Source organism: Salvelinus sp. IW2-2015, linkage group LG31, assembly GCF_002910315.2.
Source record: "Salvelinus sp. IW2-2015 linkage group LG31, ASM291031v2, whole genome shotgun sequence".
NCBI classification, from domain to species: domain Eukaryota; kingdom Metazoa; phylum Chordata; class Actinopteri; order Salmoniformes; family Salmonidae; genus Salvelinus; species Salvelinus sp. IW2-2015.
Window position 1 is genome coordinate 1882560 of NC_036870.1, and position 19850 is coordinate 1902409.

The 19850-nt window shown below is 43.1% G+C and overlaps 1 protein-coding gene across 2 annotated transcripts; it reads left to right on the forward strand.

Moving 5' to 3' along the window:
• Positions 1-1176: 1176 nt before the first annotated feature.
• LOC111955709 (histone-lysine N-methyltransferase SETDB1-B) lies at positions 1177-19695 on the forward strand. Of its 2 annotated transcripts, none has more exons than XM_023975989.2 (20): positions 1177-1255; positions 2036-2287; positions 7200-7363; positions 7478-7536; positions 7636-8131; positions 8282-8461; positions 8693-8894; positions 9321-9394; positions 9728-9918; positions 10113-10230; positions 10378-10537; positions 12665-12878; positions 13303-13655; positions 14144-14260; positions 14451-14620; positions 17380-17508; positions 17730-17990; positions 18252-18421; positions 19128-19216; positions 19394-19695. In XM_023975989.2, the coding sequence occupies exons 2-20, from the start codon at positions 2103-2105 to the stop codon at positions 19506-19508; spliced, it is 3447 nt and encodes a 1148-aa protein (XP_023831757.1). In that variant the 5' UTR covers positions 1177-1255; positions 2036-2102; the 3' UTR covers positions 19509-19695. The 2 variants fall into 2 exon arrangements, with proteins under 2 accessions (XP_023831757.1, XP_023831756.1); XM_023975988.2 differs by having other exon boundaries at positions 1184-1256; positions 2031-2287.
• The last annotated feature ends 155 nt before the right edge of the window (positions 19696-19850 follow it).

Below are 19850 nucleotides of genomic sequence, written 5' to 3' on the forward strand. Positions count from 1 at the left end.
GGGAATGCCTGGAATGTTCTGATGCCGGGCATCCTGGTGGTTGGCGGAGTGGCGTGGAGGGGGGTTGGGCAGGGGGGTGGAGCATTGGAAGTTAAGACCAGGTTCAGCCTTTGTTCTCTCTCTCTTACGTCTGGGCTTCACAAGAGAAGGTCACGATTGGCTTGTGGGTTATCTGTCATCTATTTGGCGTGTGCTACGGCCCAAACAGTAGCCTGTGTAAAGTTGGTTTAATAAACCGTCAATTCGCAAACTCAAGCCTCTGTCTGGACAATTGTTCATTTATGATCTAGTCAGGTCATTACAATATTTTGTTTTGGCAAGTTCTACACTATAACATGCTACTGTGCTTCTGACTCATTTTCCAGCTGTTGTCTTCACAGTTGTCCTTCCTCTCTCCTCGGCTGCTAAGTGTGTGACTGTGAGTGAGTGTGAGTGGCTCAGCCCTCCCTCAGCATCTTTGGTTGACACTGCGTGTCTGATTGACAGGAACAACAGGTGAGGCTGTTAGTCTGATCAGACAGTCAGAACGAATGTGTGCTTGAGCATTTAGGCCTATATTATTTCCTTTTTCGTTATTTTAATTAGTTCTTTCTACTCATTTAAATCTTTTGATTATTAATATCTTAATGTTTTTATATTTTTATAAAAAGATTCGGCTCTTCTGATATGCGAGTCAGCTCTTATAGCCGACTCATCACTATTAACTAGATACATTTAACCAAATACTGTATATTACAGTACATCTTTACTCTAGCTTCGCATTCTACACTCTGTCTGCAGTGCACACATCTATCCATCGTAGGAGAACACACCGGGGGTAACGTTACCACCCACTGCCCAGTTTGCAAGTGTCTTCCAAACCATCATGGCGCCATCGTAGGAGAGCACACGGGGGTAACGTTACCATCCACTACCCTGTTTGCACGCGTCTTCCAATTAATCATGGCGGTAGTAATAGTTAGTTAGCCTGCACACCCTGGTGCTTTTACTTCGACCAAAGAGTATGCATGGGAAATTGGACAAAGCTAACGTTATATACTACCTGCGTTTAAAACAAAAAGGTCTAAGAACTGCAGCATGTTGAAAAAAATAGGTTAAAACGGAACACTGTGACATACCCCCCCCTTGCCTTGGTTGCTAAAGCTAACGTTCACTTAGCTAGCTGACTGGCTAAAACTAACGTTAATTTAGCTAGCTGACTGGGCTAACGTCGTTCGCGGAAGTGGACAGTGAATGTTTTTGCGGGAAGCTTCAGGTGAGAAAATACATGTTTTTTGCAACACAATTTGGTTAACCGAAGAAATGTAGTTATTCAGCCATAGTTAGTTAGACCTGTAGCTAGCTATACTAGTTTATAGTTACCAGTAAGACATTTGGATTAACTAGCATAGTACTAGTAAATAGCTACTAACGCTAGCTAAATATCGAGTTGAGTTTAATTCTGCTAAGCTAGCTAGCGTTACTAACTGTCGCATTAGATCCGCCAACGTCAATCTGATTAATCAGGCAAGATACGGTAGCGTTTGTATGATTTAATCAGGCTCTAATACACAATTCGCGTTAATTGGTATACAAATAATAGTTTATTACACAGCCTGCTTAATCAGACTACGCTAACGTTAGCTCGCTAACGTTAGCTCATAACAATCACTTTCTTCGCCGTCGTTGTGCAGTTTGGACKTTTTCATTACAGTAAAATATGAAATAGTTTGTTAATAGCTTACACTTAATACCTCTTTGAACTAATGAAAGGCGTTGTGGTGTTTTATCAACAACTGTGTAACAGTTCATGTGCCAAATGTGTTGATTTGTTGGGCACGCGCATATGCCATTGACGATCTGTTGTTCAGTCAAATCGCTCAATGTTTACATTACAACGCCAATTTAATATCTAAACAAATAAGGAAAACATTTAACTGCAGGCCATGCTATGAGCTCTTAGAAAAGCAGAAGGAAATTGTCAATGTTTTGTCAACAGGTTAACCTGTTGTTTGTTAAAGTTGGTTTAAACAGGTTTAAATGTTTTGTCAACCAGAGCACAGACCTACTGTTGAAAACCTGAGAGTACCCATTAGAAAGAAGGTGTCACAGTCTCCCAAGTGATGGAGAGTGGGGATGATGAGATGGAGATGACCGTGGGGGAGCTTCAGGGCTGGATACAGGAGGAGGTGGAGAATCAAGACTTGGTGAAACTCAGGAGGACCCAGCTGGCCCAGATGCAGAACCTAGTGCAGCGGAAGGAGAAGCAGGCCCTCTGCACCCGCACCCTTTTCAACACTGCCTGCGAGTGAGTGTTTTTCAGCCTGTTGGCTTAAGTGTTTATCCTGGTCCCAGGTCTMCTGTGGCTTGACCGTGAGAAGTGGCATTGGTAAGAGCACAAACGGATCTGGGATCAGCCTATAAGTGTTGTTTTCTTGGTCTGCAATGCTTGCATCTTATTTTTATTGCAGCTTATTGGATGACTGTCATTCATATTCCATTAACCCAGCTCAATGTAACATTGAAAGGTTTAGGCTACTAGATGATACTCTAGTTTTCCCTATACCCATCATGAGGTTGCTACAACCTAGCCTACGAATGACAGTTTATAACGTAGGTGCATTGGTCAGAGAGAGAGACAAATTGAAGTAATCAAGGCGACAGACAGTGACATTCAATACCGCCATGCACACTCTTTCCTACATCTAGCTGATCTAGGGTGTAATCATTAGTCCAAACAGTTGCAAACGAGAGTTTCTATTGGAAAAATTCAGGTAGGTCTAAAAAAAAAWAAAAAAAACATCTGCAGATTGAATAATAGGAGTGTGCCGAGTACTCGGATAAAACAAGTATTGTAACGGTGTTGTAATTATCCATGATGGGAATAATTCATTCACTCGCATTCAGTCACTCGTTACGTGGCACAAGTCTCCCCTTCTCCAAACATCATGTATGAATCAGAATCCGTAGCTAGTTGTGTCGTGGACAATCGGTTCAAATATAACGCTGACAAGAACTTGTGAAATCAATTAGGCTTTTAATACAAAGTATATCAAAAGCCGGAATGGCCCGCGGAACACACCCCCCGCTTCCCAGCCCCGGCTCCAGCATTTATACACAAATAGCATACGGGTCCACCCCATATGCAAATAAGCATACTTCCCCTAATTCTTCCTGCCATCATTATCTTTTTAGTTCAGGCTTCCTGCTTGTTCACGCCTACTAARGCCCATATCTGCTTTSAGTTAGATTATAATAGTGGCCAGACCCGTGCTTGTCTTAAAAATAATATATGTCCATCTATCCTATAGGCCTATGACTTAGCCCTGTATTTAACTCAGTGCCTTAGCATGTCCTCTGGTATGTGTGCCGTTATTGGAATCGGCAGACTATGTGTCTCTTCTATCATTAGTGTCCAGTTGCCTTAGGCGCCTATTTCTCTGGTATGTGTGCTCTTAGTGGAATGGGCAGACTATATAAGTGCACACATACCAGAGAAATAGGCTCCTAGGGCAACTGGACACACTAGACATATAGTCTGCTGATTCCACTAAGTGCACACATACCCGAGAAATATGCGCCTAGGGCAACTGGACACACTAATGATAGAAGAGACACATAGTCTGCCGATTCCAATAAGGACACATACCAGAGAACATGCTGAGACACTGAGTTAAATACAGGGCTAAGTCATAGGCCTATAGGATAGATGGACATATATTATTTTTAAGACAAGCACGGGTCTGGCCACTATTATAATCTAACTGAAAGCAGATATGGGCGTTAGTAGGCGTGAACAAGCAGGAAGCCTGAACTAAAAAGATAATGATGGCAGGAAGAATTAGGGGAAGTATGCTTATTTGCATATGGGGTGGACCCATATGCTATTTGTGTATAAATGCTGGAGCCGGGGCTGGGAAGCGGTGTGTGTTCCGCGGGACATTCCGGCTGGCAATGCTCTGTATTAAAAGCCTAATTGATTTCACAAGTTCTTACGAGTGTTATATTTCTGAGACGATGTTCCACGACAACATCTATGTGCTGTGCTATACGTCTTATTTACTCCTACAGTTGTTGTTTAATATACCTATTTTCTGTCTACTTTGCTGGGGCGATATGGTTGATTTTGTCTGTCTACTTGGCATTGTTTAGGAGGCCTACTTTGTCTGTCTGTATAATTATTCCGTTGCTGACGAAGTCTGTCATTATGCTGTGATCCAAGCCCATGCTTCCTTGCTATTATTTATTCTCACCCAGGCATGTTTACAGAGCGACAGATCAAAATGACAAATGTAGATATTTTATTTTGATTGTACAAATGTTGTGGCATAAGTGTCAGGAGAGAAGTTTTGCTCCTCTCGAAAGTGAAACAATATATGGGGCAAGGGAATTAGCCAAGCTTCATCTAAATCTGTGTCGAATAAATTCAGGCAGTAGTAGACAGCAGTGCATTAGGGTATTTATTAGCCTATTTCATTGCTAATTGAATAGGACTAAGTTAATAGCCTAATGTGCCGTTTCACCTGCAAGGGTCATTTGCCTTTGAACAATGTGTGTGAATGAGTGAAGGAACATAACGATGTGCTCTGAGTAATAGCGCACTTGAGGTATAGGCTTTAACAGCATTTTAAAGCGCACTTCCAGGATTTCTGATCACAAGTAGATCCAATTACAAGTACCAACTGTGATAAAACTGATATGAGTGTGACGATCGGCACACCTCTAATGAATACACACACAGTTCACTTTCATAGCAGCCACATACAAACGGCATCAACACTTTGCTCTGTTGAGGAAAACTCGTTACAGTAAACAGGCAGAACTTATTTATCACCAATCATAGTTTATTCAAGCACTTGCAGGGAAGATCACTCTCTGGATAAACCGGAGAGGAACTCAAAAGTTTACAGAATCACACTTTAATTTATATACATCTATACAGAGAGCTGCTTATCCCTCCAAAGGGGAGGCAAGCTTACATGAGGAATACAATTTCCCCATGTTGGGCGCTCCCTTTTGGGCTCCCGAGTGGCGCAGCGGTCTAAAGCACTACAGTCCCTGGTTCGAATCCAGGCTGTATCACATCCGGCTGTGATTGGAAGTCCCATAGGGTGGCGCACAATTGGCCCAGTGTCGCCCGCGTTTGGCCGGGGTAGGCCGTCATTGTAAATAAGAATTGGTTCTTAACTGACTTGCCTAGTTAAATCAAGGTTAAATATATATATATATTTTTTAAAGGTACTTGGTTCCACTTTCTTAAAGCATTGAACAAACAAGAACAGGTTCTCACCAGTTCTCACAGTCTATGGGTCTAAGGAGAGTGATAAGATCTTTAGAGCCTCAACAGATGGAACAAGAATTCAGCCTGGCTGGGTCTTTTAGGAGCCAGTAATAAATCACTCCTTTGTGCGATGTGTGAGGAGGGTACTGGACAGTTGTGGAAAATTACCAGTGACCTAGTACTATAAAACCAAAAGCTTACATTGACTCAGAAGAGTTTGTGTTGGATAGCCTTAGCCAGCTAGCCAACATAAATATCATTCCTCTCTGTTTGAGTAGGCTAAATTAGCTAGCTGCATTAGCTAGTAAGTGAAAGAAAATATTAAATAAATMATTTTGTTAAAACCTGTTAAACTATTGGCTAGTCAACTACTCACCACATGTTATGCACTGCAGTGCTAGCTAGCTGTGGCGTATGCTTTCAGTACAAGGTTCATTCTCTGATCCTTTGATTGGGTGGACAACATATCAGTTCGTGCTGCAAGAGCTCTAATAGGTTGGAGYACGTCCTTCGGAAGTCGTTGTCATAATTACTGTGTAAGTKTATGGAAGAACCATGAGCATTGACCATTGACTTCTATTGAAATCAATGTACTCAAAGGAGGATGGATAATAGTTTTCCTGCAGCTACCCCAGAGAGGGCTGTTAAGGCCCAATTTCCTGCATTCCAATTGGTAGTTCACAGTCTAGTCCCATCGCTGCAACTCCCGTACAGACTCGGGAGAGGCAAAGGTCGAGAGCCGTGCGTCCTTCGAAACACAACCCAGCCAAGCTGCACTGCTTCTTGACGCAATGCCCGCTAAACCCGGAAGCCAATCGCACCAATGTGTCAGAGGAAACACTGTACACCTGGTGACCGTGTCAGCGTGCATTGCGCCCGCCACAGGAGTTGCTAGTGCGCGATGACACAAGAACCTCCCTGCTGGCCAACCCTCCCCCAACCCGGAGGATGCTGGGCCAATTGTGGGCCACCCCATGGGTCTCCCGGTCGCGGCCGGCTGCYACAGAGCCTGGACTCGAACCGGGATCTCTAGTGGCACACTGTGATGCAGTGCCTTAGACCACTGTGCCACTCGGGAGATAAGTGTTTCAATCAGTTATTTGATGACGTGAATATATTTAGTATGGTCTAAAAAGGATACCTTTTTAATTTTTCACTTTTAATTTTTCAGAAATTCATTGAGTAGGATGATCCTCCCTTTACACCCCTGAGGAGCCTCCACTGCAGCATATACATGTGAGACTGTTGTCTGCAGCAGTGCTATTGGACTCGTGGCTGTGGATTTGTTGTGCACTGATTTGACTGTTGACATTCCAAAGGCTGCGGTTCCTGATAGCTAAAGATCCGAAGCTTCTGTGCATGTGTAGGATTCTCTACTTTATGCACAGTCTCTGCTCTACTCGTTCGGCTGCCCAGAGAACAGGCTACTCTGACAATTACATTAAAAATCACAAGATCACATAATGATCGATTCTACACAGAACCGACTATAATAGCATAGTATAACGTTACTGTAAGACAAAAGTTACTGTAAGACAACAGCACTAAGCACTAGGCAAAATATGTGCTTTGGTTGAAACAATACAGGTATGCTACAGTTTGTTAAAACCCTCTGCTCTAAAATTAGCTCACTGTACATAATAATTCTAAACAATACTGTACTTCAAAACAACACTACATAACTCAGGAAGATCTAAGTGCATATTCCCATGAAACTGATTTCAGATCAAATGGTTGGCATGCAGATGTTTCACCAGTAAAACTTTAAGAATTATAATTTATGATTGGGTGAGAAATGTTAAGGCAGGGTGACCATAAAAATATGTGCGTAGAGGTAAAGAAACGTGCGGCAGAACGTGGGGAAGAAGCTTCCAGGGAGGACGGGAAGAGGGCTGTTACCTTCGGGACCGTAACCTTTGCCCTGACTGTTTCTCCACAGGTCTGTGGTGGAGTGTGAGACCGTTATGAAGGCGCTGTACAGCAAACTGGGCATGGAGTACAGAGACACAGACTCTGAAGATGAAGGAGTGGGCCAGCAAAGCGTCATTGAGATCGATGATGGGGACGCTGACAGAAACGACAACACCATGGCCACAGACGGAGGTAAGGGATTGAGGGAGATTGTGTTCCCATTGAAACAACGAGGGGATGGGATGTGATCCTCAATCCCAATACGTTATGCTTTATTGTTTAATCTCCGTTCTATCATTTTCTCAGTTGCTGCTTCCGATTCGGCTCCTGGAGAAGTCCCAGCTACAGACAGTGACACAGAAAATGTGAGAACTTAGCCAGATAGGATGTAAATGCACGCACACACTTCTACATGTGTGGTCTCGGCCATGCTCCTGACCTGCTTTTCTCTCATTCTTCCTTAGTACAATGACATGGCAGATGACATGGAGAGCATGCCATCCTCTCCAGCTGTGACCACCCCTTTTGTGACTGTAACTGTTGCCCCAAATGAAGCCTCAAACTCTAATGATACCCCAGCAACCCCCCTTGCTGAATCAGAGTCTGAACCACCAAGTCCACAAGAAGACAGCGGCGATGAGTATACTCCATCAAAATCAAAAAAGATCTCATCAAAACGTCCAGAGTCCAGCAAACGTGGACGGCCGAGAAAAGGTGAAAAGAAGAGAAGAGAATCTGTACGAACCAAGCATCAACTTGTGTCTTACAGGGAAGACTCGCTTCCTGCCCCAACAAATCCTTCTGTGCCATCGAAACCACAAAAGCCCAGAGCAGGTGACTGCTCTGCGTCGACGAAACAGCAGAACTCAAGCAAAGGTAGCACWGCTTCCCCACCAAAATTACAGGAGGCCAGCAAAAGTGGTTCCACTGTCCCATTAAAACAACAAGAGGCCAGAAAAGGTGACTTGTGCTTTGCATTTTGGACTTCAAATGTTTGACCTTGTTTTGCATTATTGGTCTTCTCTAAATTGCTTGCAACTTGATGTCAGTGCTATATCTTTAAGGAAAATCTTTTAGTTCTCATGGTGGTCTTCTCGCTCTCTCTGACAGAAACGTCCACTCCATTTGTGGTGACCAGCGTGTCGCAAGCTCCGACCCATGCGCCGAACCCTGCCACTCAGCCACCTCCCGGCCTCACAGAGGAGGAGATCAAGACTGATATGAAGGTCCTGGCTAGGAGGAGGACCAAGACCTGGCACTCAGGCAAGATTACAGAAATCAAACCATCAGGTAAGAGCACACTGATTTATTTCTATTCTCATTGTAGTCGTTTGTAATGGTGTAGATTTGTCTATGCTTGATGTGTTTCAATGTATGCACAGAGCTGCAAAATAATATTTTATTTTTTCAAGTCACTTTGACATATCTAGTCATATCTATGCTTTTATATCAGTTCATGTCCTTTACAGAATTCTTTGTTTTCTCCATGCTCTCTATATCTCAACCATTGACGCTCCACAGAGAGTGGAAGCAGGTATAAGGTGGACTTTAGCGAGAAGGGGAGAAGCATGCTGTCAGGACACCACATAGCCTTTGACCACACCGCTTCACTGGAGCGGCTGTACGTGGGCGTGCGCGTGGTAGCCAAGTTCAAGGACGCCGAGCAGTCCTGGTTCTACTCTGGCATTCTGGCTGAGCTCCCCAACCGAAAGAACCGCATGAGGTATGAGAGTGTTTGTGAGTAGGGCTGTGGCGTTCATTACATTTTGTCAGCTTTTCGATTATCATGCAAATAACTGCCGGTCTCATAGTAATTGAGCATTAATTAACATAAACACGTTTAGCACCTCATGGCTTACACCATAACCTATAAGCCACTGATGTGGACCTTTGGAACACAAATCCATTTAATATAGCCTACACCCCTCGAACTCAACTCTGGACCTCGAAGCCAGTTCCTCTGCATTTTTTAAATTGTTCCCTTCTAATCACGGAATGTGTGCATTTATCAGGTAGAACAGCCAGCGTAGCAGCCATATCTGATAGTATTATGTGTGAATGGTTGGATGATGTTATATGTAAACATCATGCTGAATGTGATCCATCAATGTCTTAGTAAAGCTCTGTGGCGCTCCTTCTTGTGTTTCAGGTTCCTGGTCTTTTTTGACGACGGCACACCTTCCTATGTCGGTTTGCCGGATCTTCACATTGTTTGCAGACCACGTAAGAACAGCCTCGGGCTTAAAAAAACAATGTCTCTCTTATATTTACTCAATACTTCTTGGCTCCAATCTTGTTTGATCATCCTACCAAATGTAGGATGTTTTATTCAGATCCAGCTGTAGTTGGGTGAATCCACCTGTGCAACAAGATATACCAAAGTCATTTGAGTTATCCATTTTTCAATTAATTGTCTTGTACGGAGCAGCAGAACTTCTACTCGGGTTGTTGTCATGCTACAAGTTTAATCTGCAATGCAGGTGTTGGTGAGATTCTTGCAGAAAAGCACACCGACTCACACAAGCTAAGCCTCCTGTCTCTCTCTATCGACTGCAGTGCCGGAGGTGTGGGAGGACATAGAGGATGAGGCCAACAGGGAGTTCATCAAGGAATACATCAAGGTGTATCCCAACCCGCCCATGGCCCAGTACAGACCAGGCCAGCCCATCAACGTGGAGTTTGAGGGGATCCAGAGGAGGACAGAAGTAGAGCAGATTGACTGCAGCTTGTTGTGCGTCCTCTTCAAGGTGAGAAGTTACAACTGCTTAATCCGTAACCATGAATTACATTTGATAGTGATTGACTTGCAGTATATTGTGCCTGGTATTCTGGTTATGCTTACCTAACTAAAGTCGAATTATTCACTGACACACATAATGCCAAGCCTTTTTTTGCTGTATGTCTCACTGTGCGCTAAAGTGTGTCTGTGTGGTGTTCTCAGGATGACGAACATAAGGAATGGGTGTACCGAGGCTCTTTGCGTCTGGAGCATATGGCCAACATGAAGAAACGTGTTGAGGAGGCAAAGGATAAACCAACAGTGACACGGCCCAATAGTGGTAAGTGTCTCATCTCCTTTTTACTCTGTGTCCTGTGGATAAATAATGAACACATCGACAGCCTTGTGTTTGTCTGAATYAATGATCTACATCAGCCGTCTGGACAATGCGTTTATTTAGCGAGCACACTCTTTGTCCGTCACCCAGGGGGAGCAGTTTCGACTACTACTACAATCCACCAGACTAGCACGGCTGCTGCCAACAAACCTCACGTRAGCCCCTCGTCAACAGTAATACCAGCGCAGGTCACTTCCAACAATGTCAGCCAGGGCCAGTCAGCTGCTGGTAAACAGTCAGCATCCGTAGGGTGAGTAGAATTTATGTCTGTGTTTATACTGTTTCTGTACTCTTTTCAAAAGTGCGTCTTGCACGAATTTCTTGAGTATTTATTTCCTGCYTACATTATTATTKKATTTTATTAGGGWGMAAGGTAGCCTAGCGGTTAGAGCAGGGGTGGGCAATTCCAGTCCTCGAGGGCCCGATTGCTGTCACAGTTTTACCCCAGCTAACACACCTGACTCCAATAATCACCTAATCATGATTTTCAGTTTAGAATGCAATTTGATTAATCAGCTGTGTTCGCTAGGGATGGAGAAAWWGTGTGCCACCAATCAGGTTCCCGAGGACTGGAGTTGCCCACCCCTGGGTTAGAGCGTTGGGCCAGTAACCCATGTGGTGGAAGAATCAGAATTAGTTGTGTAACATAGATAATTAAGATGTCTTATCTGCATAATATGTTTATGTGATATACTTGTTATTAGAATGTATCCCTTCGGACTCCCTTCGTGTTGGCAGTTGTACCTCTTCCCTCAGATGGGGCTTGTCACGAGAATTTTCACTCCCAATGATGATAACTAAACAATTATTTAAGCTTTGACCAATCCCCGAGGTTTGTAAGACCCTGGGTTTAATAATAATTAGGCTAAGACTCAGCTTCTGCAAAAGGTTCGTCAGCTTTATTGAGAGAACGTTCTAAAGTCAACCAAAATTTGAACAGTCTTTTATAACCCCCTCTACGCACACACACACACACAGTTTTATCACTTTTCTACCAGCCTTGGCAGTTTCTCGCCGTTCTCTCCTCTCCTCCATAGATTAGAGAGGCCTTGGAAGGACCCTCCTGTTGTCAGCTTTTTCAGAGTTATCATGTGTAGTCTACCAGCCTCTGTTTTCTCAACCATACATTTCTCCCTCTTAACTTGTCCCACACATACATTATTGGAATATAGTCTTATAATTCTAATACATTTCACATAGTCTTATACGTGTCTGGGTGGAATTCTTTAGTCATTACTTTAAACATATAAATTCCCTTATCAGGCTCAGTCACCTGGGGCCCAGAGAGGGGAGAGGTCAGGCTTGTCTTTCACATGTCCCTGGTGCTATGCAGAATATCAGAAAGGGAAGAGGACAGGAGGGAACATTGTCTTCATATGTGAATGTGTCCACCTATTCTTAAACCATGTGAAGGGATGGCGTGATTAATGGGGAACCAATTACTTGTCTCCACAATGTCTGTGCGCCAGTCACTCCCTCCTTTGGCATTGGGGGATGTGTGTGGTAGTGTCTGGAACCATTGTAAGTCATCTCTGATGTTGCACTTATCCTAGGTTAGCGTATGACCTAGAGGCTCACTCCCCTCAGTGAGCTTGTCCAGGAGTGGGGTCAAGAAGGGATTTTACTTGCTTGAGATGGGAGTATCTGGAGTTGACAATTGATTTATGCCATTGGATGAGTTGGTGTTTTTGTGCTATGAAGTACCAAGAACGAGATTGGAACCTAGTCTTATGGACCAAACTGAATGGTAATTTATAGCGAATGCTATCTGGCTACGGGATACTCCTTTCTCATTTAAAACGTCTCACCTTGTGACCCGTTCAAAACATCTGTGGTTTATGTCGACTATGGGGTGTATCTTGACTATAAAAGACCTTTGTACTTTTGTCTCGCCGCTTTCAACGAATCATCAGAGACGGTGATTCGTCGACCAGACATTGCTATTGCAAAGCTTTCACTATTAAAGATTTAGTTGAAGTATGACTCTGACTCGTGTGAATAGTTTGTCTCTCCTCATTTGATAGTAAAGAAATGAACCACCACATCCAAAAGCTTGCTAGTTCGAATCCCCGAGCCAACTAGGTGAACAATCTGTCGATCTGCCCTTGAGCAAGGCGACCAACTCTAATTGCTCCAGGGTRAATAATGGCTGATCCCTGACTGTGCACTCTCCAAGGGTGTCTCAGGGGGAGTGGGATATTCAAAAATCAGATTTCCATTTCACACCACAAGCTTGTACTGGTTACAGGCAGGGCCAATATGTAGGGCCAATAAGTACCCCTTATTTAACCTTTGGATCCTTGATTCAGGCTGTCAACCTTTCCTCCCTCGTTCATTCTCCCTCAAACCCATGTCATCTTCTCCCTGGTCACGTCAGGAGGCCCTTTGGCCAGGATCGTACGACCGACAAGGAGTCGTCTGTCATCACAGCTAAAGGTTCGGTCACCTTCACCCCCCACCGTTGCTGCCCCGCCTGCCTGAACTGCATCCGGTCAAAGGTCGAGGCTAAGCACCGTGGACGCAACCCGCTGCTCATCCCCCTGCTCTGCGAGTTCCGCCGCATGAAGGGCCGCCACCGGATCAATAACAAGGTGGGTGTAGGGTGAAGTTGCCCCTAGATGCTGATCATGGGTTAGTTGGGCATCTAATGGTTTAGGTTAGGATTGGGGGAGGTGAAGCTGATCCTAGGGGAAATTTCACCCGTGGTCAGTAACAAGGTGAGCACCTAGCTAACTGGACTGTCTGGAACATCATACTTCATGATACAGAACTCTGCCATTACCTATAGTGATTACTCAGCTCCAGGGGTGCTAGGTCATGCCTGATGCTGTGCTCTTCTTAACTGGAGAATTTGGAGCAGAGCAATTGATACATTTCCATAGTAACAGATGAAAAATAATGTATAATTATGTTGTCATCCAAGATTCATACCTGTAGTAATTCAAAACTCTGGTATGTTTATGTTCTTTCTTTGGGTTTTCTTACCTCCCTCCTCCGGCCCTCTGTCTCTCTCAGACGTATTTCCACATATTTTACCGGTCGCCGTGTGGCCTCAGCCTGAGCAACATGACTGCTGTGCAGGACTACCTTCAACAGACACGCTGTGACTTCCTCTTCCTGGACATGTTCTGCCTGGACCCCTTTGTGTCTGTGACCACCACCCACCAGCCCCGGCCCTACAAGATCAACATCCCAGACCTGACGCTGGGCAGAGAGAACCAGCCGCTGTCCTGCATCAACGAGCTCAACAACATCCGGCCACTCTCGGTGATCTACAACAAGCAGCGTGTCGCAGCCAGTGGGGTCTCCATCAACACCAGCTCAGACTTTCTGATGGGCTGCGACTGCACCGACGGCTGCAGGGACAGGTGTGTGTCACAGGGGTTAAAGTTCTCCGTCACTGCAATGTATTTCCTTAACCTTTTTTTAAAGGACTGGACAAGCAGTTTAATAGATGTACAAAATATCCCTCTATCCCTAAAAGCATGATGGTCATTATGTTTTGTTTTACATGAAAGGGGAGGTTAACTTGGCCCCTCAGACAATCGATCTAAGATCAACTTAAGTTCCAGTCATGGTATTTGTTTGTGGTTGCTTTAACCCCTGGTGTGTCATCATGGTGCCATGTTTTTGATACTCCTTGATTTCTGTAATGCTAAGTATGTACCAAGAGGTAAAGGTAGTAGCCAATGAAGAGGTGTGTCATTTCCTACTGTGGCACATGTCAAATTACAGCTCATCTATATCCATTCACCCAATGGCGATGTCTTAATCGGATTATATTCAGGGGTATTTTGGGTATGTAGAGGTTGTTTTGACATATGTATTTATGGACATGTATATTGTGTTGATGTAGGTCGGCATGCTCCTGTCACCAGCTGACCATCCAGGCCACAGCCCTGTTGCCAGCGGGCCCTGAGGACGTCAACGCTGGCTACACACACAAGAGGCTGGAGAAACGCCTCTCCACAGGGTGAGGCTGTTAATTGACAGATGGAAATGATCCATCAATCGCAATATCCATCTGACTGTTGGTCTCAGTTTTCTCCTTCCTCTCAGCTCTTTCTCTGCATTTGTTTTTTGTGACATGCTTTGAGAGCAATGTCTGAAAAGCCCTTATTATTATTATTATTTCTATATCAACCACCTCCCTCTGTCTGCAGTATATATGAGTGCAACGCACTGTGCCGCTGTGACCCACGTGTGTGCTCTAACCGGGTGGTTCAGCATGGCCTTCAGCTGCGGCTACAGCTCTTCATGACCATGGGGAAGAGCTGGGGAATCCGCTGCCTGGATGACATTGCCAAGGGCACCTTCGTCTGCACCTACACTGGTGAGTGAGCTAGGAATCTAATTTAACCCAACACAGACAGACTGCTGTTAAGTATGACTTCTGTTGATTACATACTAGAGCTGACCCCTTTAGTCGACCGGTCAATTGTTTGGTCGATAGGCTGTTAGTCGACCGAGATTTCTGTATTCGAGCAGTAGCAAAAAATGCGCTTTCTCCCTCATTGGATAGCGGCCGCTGTCCACGGTTCTGAAACACTTCAGCGCGCTGTTGAATTGGTGCCTTTTCCTATACTATGTTGCTATGTGCATAATTGTCACGAGAATTTTCAATCACAATGATAATAACTAACAATCAATAAACTTTGACTAATCCCCGAGGTTCGTAAGACCCTGGGTTTAATAATAATTAGGCAAAGACTCATCTTATGCAAAAGGTTAGTACAGTTTATTRYTGAGAARGTTCTGAWGTCCATAATACAAGGACATCCATTTTATAACTTGCTCCCCACTTACGCACATACCTCCACACAAACAGTAGATATCCTACGCACATACATACACACGAACAGTAGGTGAGTTGTATCCTTCCCCAGAGTTCTCACCACTGTTTATCACTACCCAGCCAACAGTTCCTCTAATCTCGGGGGAATGGAACCTTGAGAAGGACTCCCTGTCCTATCATAAGTTTCTCAGTTCTAGCCAAGTTGGGTCAAACACAGTTGAYTTGTTCTCTGTATTTTCTTAGGCACACACATACACACACATTTCTCTCCCTAACAGGTCTCTTCTGAACCTTGTTAGACTTARGTTTAATACTTTAATTATTCATTATACATGCTACATAAACTAATAATCACTAATTAGTTACATTTRAGGGTAGGGTTCATTAATCATTACCTTTAAGCATCTAATTCCCTTATCAATAATAGCAAAGTTAACCCGCATATTGGTGTTGAGAACAATGCCGTGGAGACAGCAGCAGAATGAGGAGATGAGAAAACAGCCCTTGCCTTAATTGTRTTAAGTGAGGAGAGGAAACCGCAACTTAATTAGGTCTATAGTCAATTAGGTCTATAATCAAGAGCCTACCTGTTAAATGTGCCTGGCTTTGTAAATCATCAATATATCTACAGAAATAAGGCAGATCCTGTTTTTGTTTAATAGACTACTGATTKTGTGAGCACCAAGCCTCATGCAACAACATGTCAAGTAAACAATTTCACAAATTGATAAAAAAAATATTTTTAATCTTTGTTTTGCTGTAATAAAGACTTTACACTTTTTTTTGTTAGCACAGCCTCTCTGGTATTATTTATAATTAATTTAGTGTTTACACCAAATTGTCCCAAAAATAATATTTATAATAATAGCGCTCCTTTTTCTTGATCTCCTTGTTGCTATTATTATTATTATTATAATAGTAATAATGTCATTAACATTAGTAGGCTTAGTATTGCAACCTTGAATAACCACCATCGAGCTGTAGGCCTAAAAGCACATCCTGTTTAGAAAACAAAAACAGTAACTGATTCGATAAATTGAACGAAGTGCTGCGCATAAGGGATATATGAATCGCCTACAAGTAGCCTATCAACTTTCACAGTCAATGATTTTGTTTATATGTTTTGTGKGTATAAATTGAATATTGCCAAATGCATCATTGAGCATATTTAATGCAACCCTTGCMGTTAGATGGCAAAGCAGCAGCATACAACTGACCTAAACGTTTGGAAATGATAAGTTAACTTTCTCATCCATAGCCTTAAAATGCATCTCAAGTGCAATTGCACTGTTTAGCTGACTCTGAAGGCTTGAGGGCATTTAGGACGTACTGCAGATCACTAKAATATCCTAATGATTATGATCACACTTCATCAATTCAGATATTATGGCGACACTAAAGGAAATATGGTTTAGGAACTTGGGAACCAAGCTCGAGTTATCAGTGTGGCCTAATCACCTGGACATGTTGAAATTCTGTATCTTCACGCCGAGAATAAAAACCTCCAGGTTTCCTTCATAACTGTCAATTTATTGGYYAAAAATAGAATTACTGGGGGCAGTTTGGGGGGGGAAAACAATCCCGTCCGAATCGTTATCTGGAATAACGGACATTCTAGTAATGCTAGTCCCGTGCGAATAGGTCTTTGGTCACGTSCATGCGATGCATACATGTGTCATCTAAAGAGAGCAAGGGTTGAGGGAATAGGTCATGTTTTTCCTAATAAAATGAGGGATTTTGGAACTTTTCAGTCAAACGTTTGTAATTATCGGACAGTGCGATAAACACTTTGATGTTCTGTGGTGGTCGCTACAGCAGGGAGGAGAGAGACCACGGGTGCTAGTCAGTTACTCACTGTCTATTTTTTTTACACAGCGCAGCAAGTCTGAGCCAGGRGGCACAATCAAATCAATTGCGGTCGGACTCCCTCTAGTAATTTGTGTGTCTTAATTGTTTCATCAAACAGTTCGCCTAAAGCGTCAGACAAGCTCAGTGCATATAGTTGATTTGATTCAAACACTATATGGAAAAAAACATGTTTATACATTTCTACCAATCAATTGGTCAAAAGYACAGACGCCTCTTGGTCGACCAAGATTTGTTTTTGTCGGGAACAGCCCTATTACATACACTATTAGTCTTATTCTGCAATATATATATATATCATGTTAGTGCTCAATATAAGCCCTCTAGTAGTGTTGCCCTCTTCTTCTCTCCTTCTACTATTGCAATGTCATTCTTCCTGTTATATTCCACACAATGCTCACAACTTTTTCCTTTGCCATCTCTCCCCTTAGGGATAATCATGAACAAGAAGAGTTTGAGCACAGAGGGCAACATGTACATGGTCAACCTGAACCACATAGAGGGAGCTGAGAGCAAGGAGGGTTACGAGAGTGAGGCCCGCTGCTCCGACAATGAGTCAGGTACAGACATGCAGAGCCTGGCCTCACCTGCAGCCATAGCATCAGATCTACCCTATCTGTGTATTATGTTTATATGAATGTGAAAAAGATACACTGGGTTTCCATGTCAATTCATGAACTGTAAATGCACATACCCAGTGGGGACACCGAGATCACGGAGTGCAAAGAGAAACAACAGAACTGATCATCTCTGTAATGTTGTGGCCTCTGTTCTACATCAGGTTCAGAAGAGCCCATAGAAGAAGACAAAAGTGAACATGATGATGACTGTGATGAAGGGGGTGGTGATGAGGAAGAGGGAAACCACGACAAAGAGCCGCTGGACAAAGAAGAAGAACCCAGTGACTATGAGGACAATTATGAGGACAAGGATTATGATGTCAGTGAAGATGATGGCGGCTCTGATGATGACTTCAGGCACAACGTCTCCTCTATGGAGAGGAGCTACGTCACCCGCAGGCATGCCAAAATACTACAGGAGGGTAAGAGGAAACCGTATATACAGAAAAGTATACTCAGAGAAAAAACAAACATGGAGGGAAACTAAAAAGGTTACTGAGGTTCAGTAGAGGATTCATTCTTATTTGGTTTGATAAATGTTGGTTTCTCAAAATACTGTAGGAAAGTAAAGCACAGACAAAAATTGACAAACATCTTTATGAATTCTCCACTATTTTTTTGATTTTTAAAAATGATTTTTTTTTGGTTCCCAGACTAATAATCAAATGACACTTCTCTCATAGACCCAGCGAAGAAATCGGGCTCTGACGCCAAATCTTCTGACCAGCAGGACGGTACAGCAGAGGGAATTGACAAGGAGGCCTCAAACGCCACTAGGCATTTCTTTGATGGGGAGGAGTCATGCTACGTCATCGACGCAAAGCTAGAGGGGAATGTGGGTCGTTACCTCAATGTGAGTCATGAGGAGGAATATTCAGAGGATATCGTGTGTTGGATAGTATGCCCTGACTGTATTTTATCTATATCCATACTTCTCAGAGATCCGCCAACTGTACATCTGATAAGGGAATTTATATGTTTAAAGTCTAAAGAAGACTAAAGAATTCCACCCTGAAATGTAATTATTAGACTATGTAAAATGTATTAGAATAATTAGACTAAAATCCAATAAGGTTTGGTTGAGACAAGTTAAGCGTGAGAAATGTGTGACTGAGAAAACAGAGGACAATTGAACTATACATGACCTGACCTGGTTGGAACTCTGAAAAACTTACGTCAGGAAAGAGGCCCTGTCAAGGTCCCTCTAATCTAGGGAGGAAGGAAACGGCATGGAACTGCCAGCTTGGTAGAATAGTGATAAACGAGGAATGTGCACACCMTGGGGAAAGATGCAGCCCACCTACTGTTTGTGTGTGTGTGCGTGTAAGTAGGTGGAGGTGGGAGTTATAAAAATTATTGTCTTTGCATTTTTGACTTTAGAACGTTCTCTGAATAAAGCTTACGAACCTTTTGCAGAAGCTGAGTCTTAGCCTAATTATTATTAAACCCAGGGTCTTACAAACCTCGGGGATTGGTCAAAGCTTAGATAATTGTTAAGTTATCATCATTGGGATTGAAAATTCTCGTGACAACACCTTCTCCTTTTTTTCTCTCTACAGCATAGCTGCCAACCAAACCTGTTTGCGCAGAATGTTTTTGTGGACACACATGACCTTCGATTCCCCTGGGTGGCGTTCTTTGCCAGCAAGTTAGTGACTTTCTGTTATGATATCTATTGCTTGGTCTTTTGAGAGTCCAAGCCAGGATTAATATGGGGTCTGCTCATGCCTTTGGCTCTATAATAAATGCCCATGCCCATGTGGACTAAATGTGTATTATAATATGCACTTCAGTATATTCATCATATTGTCTTTTTATTTTTCAGGCGCATTAGAGCTGGTACAGAGCTGGCGTGGGATTATAAATGTGAGCTTGGTGTGAAAAGGTCGTCAAGAGTCCTTAATTGTCGCTGTGATCCAGAGTGCAGGGAAAAGTTATGAAAGCCCATACTACTACTTCCAGCTTCACCGCCTCAGTAAATGTATGAATATACTGTAATAGGTAGTCTTAACCTTTTTTCAATAAAAAATGAACTTTTTMGTATTTTAATCATGCACTGAGTTTTTTTTGTTCATATTACAGTTCTTAAATTGTGCTTTAATAAATGAATTCAAGTATTTAAATGTTCTTTATAGCATTCCTAATTTATTCTGCAAATGTGTTCTGACAGAATATATTAGTAAACTATATTCACAAATGTTGAAGTTATTTCAAGGTATTAAACATATGTAAAGGCACTAGCTCGCACCTGAAGAAGGATCTGGCCGAAGACAGAACAGTAG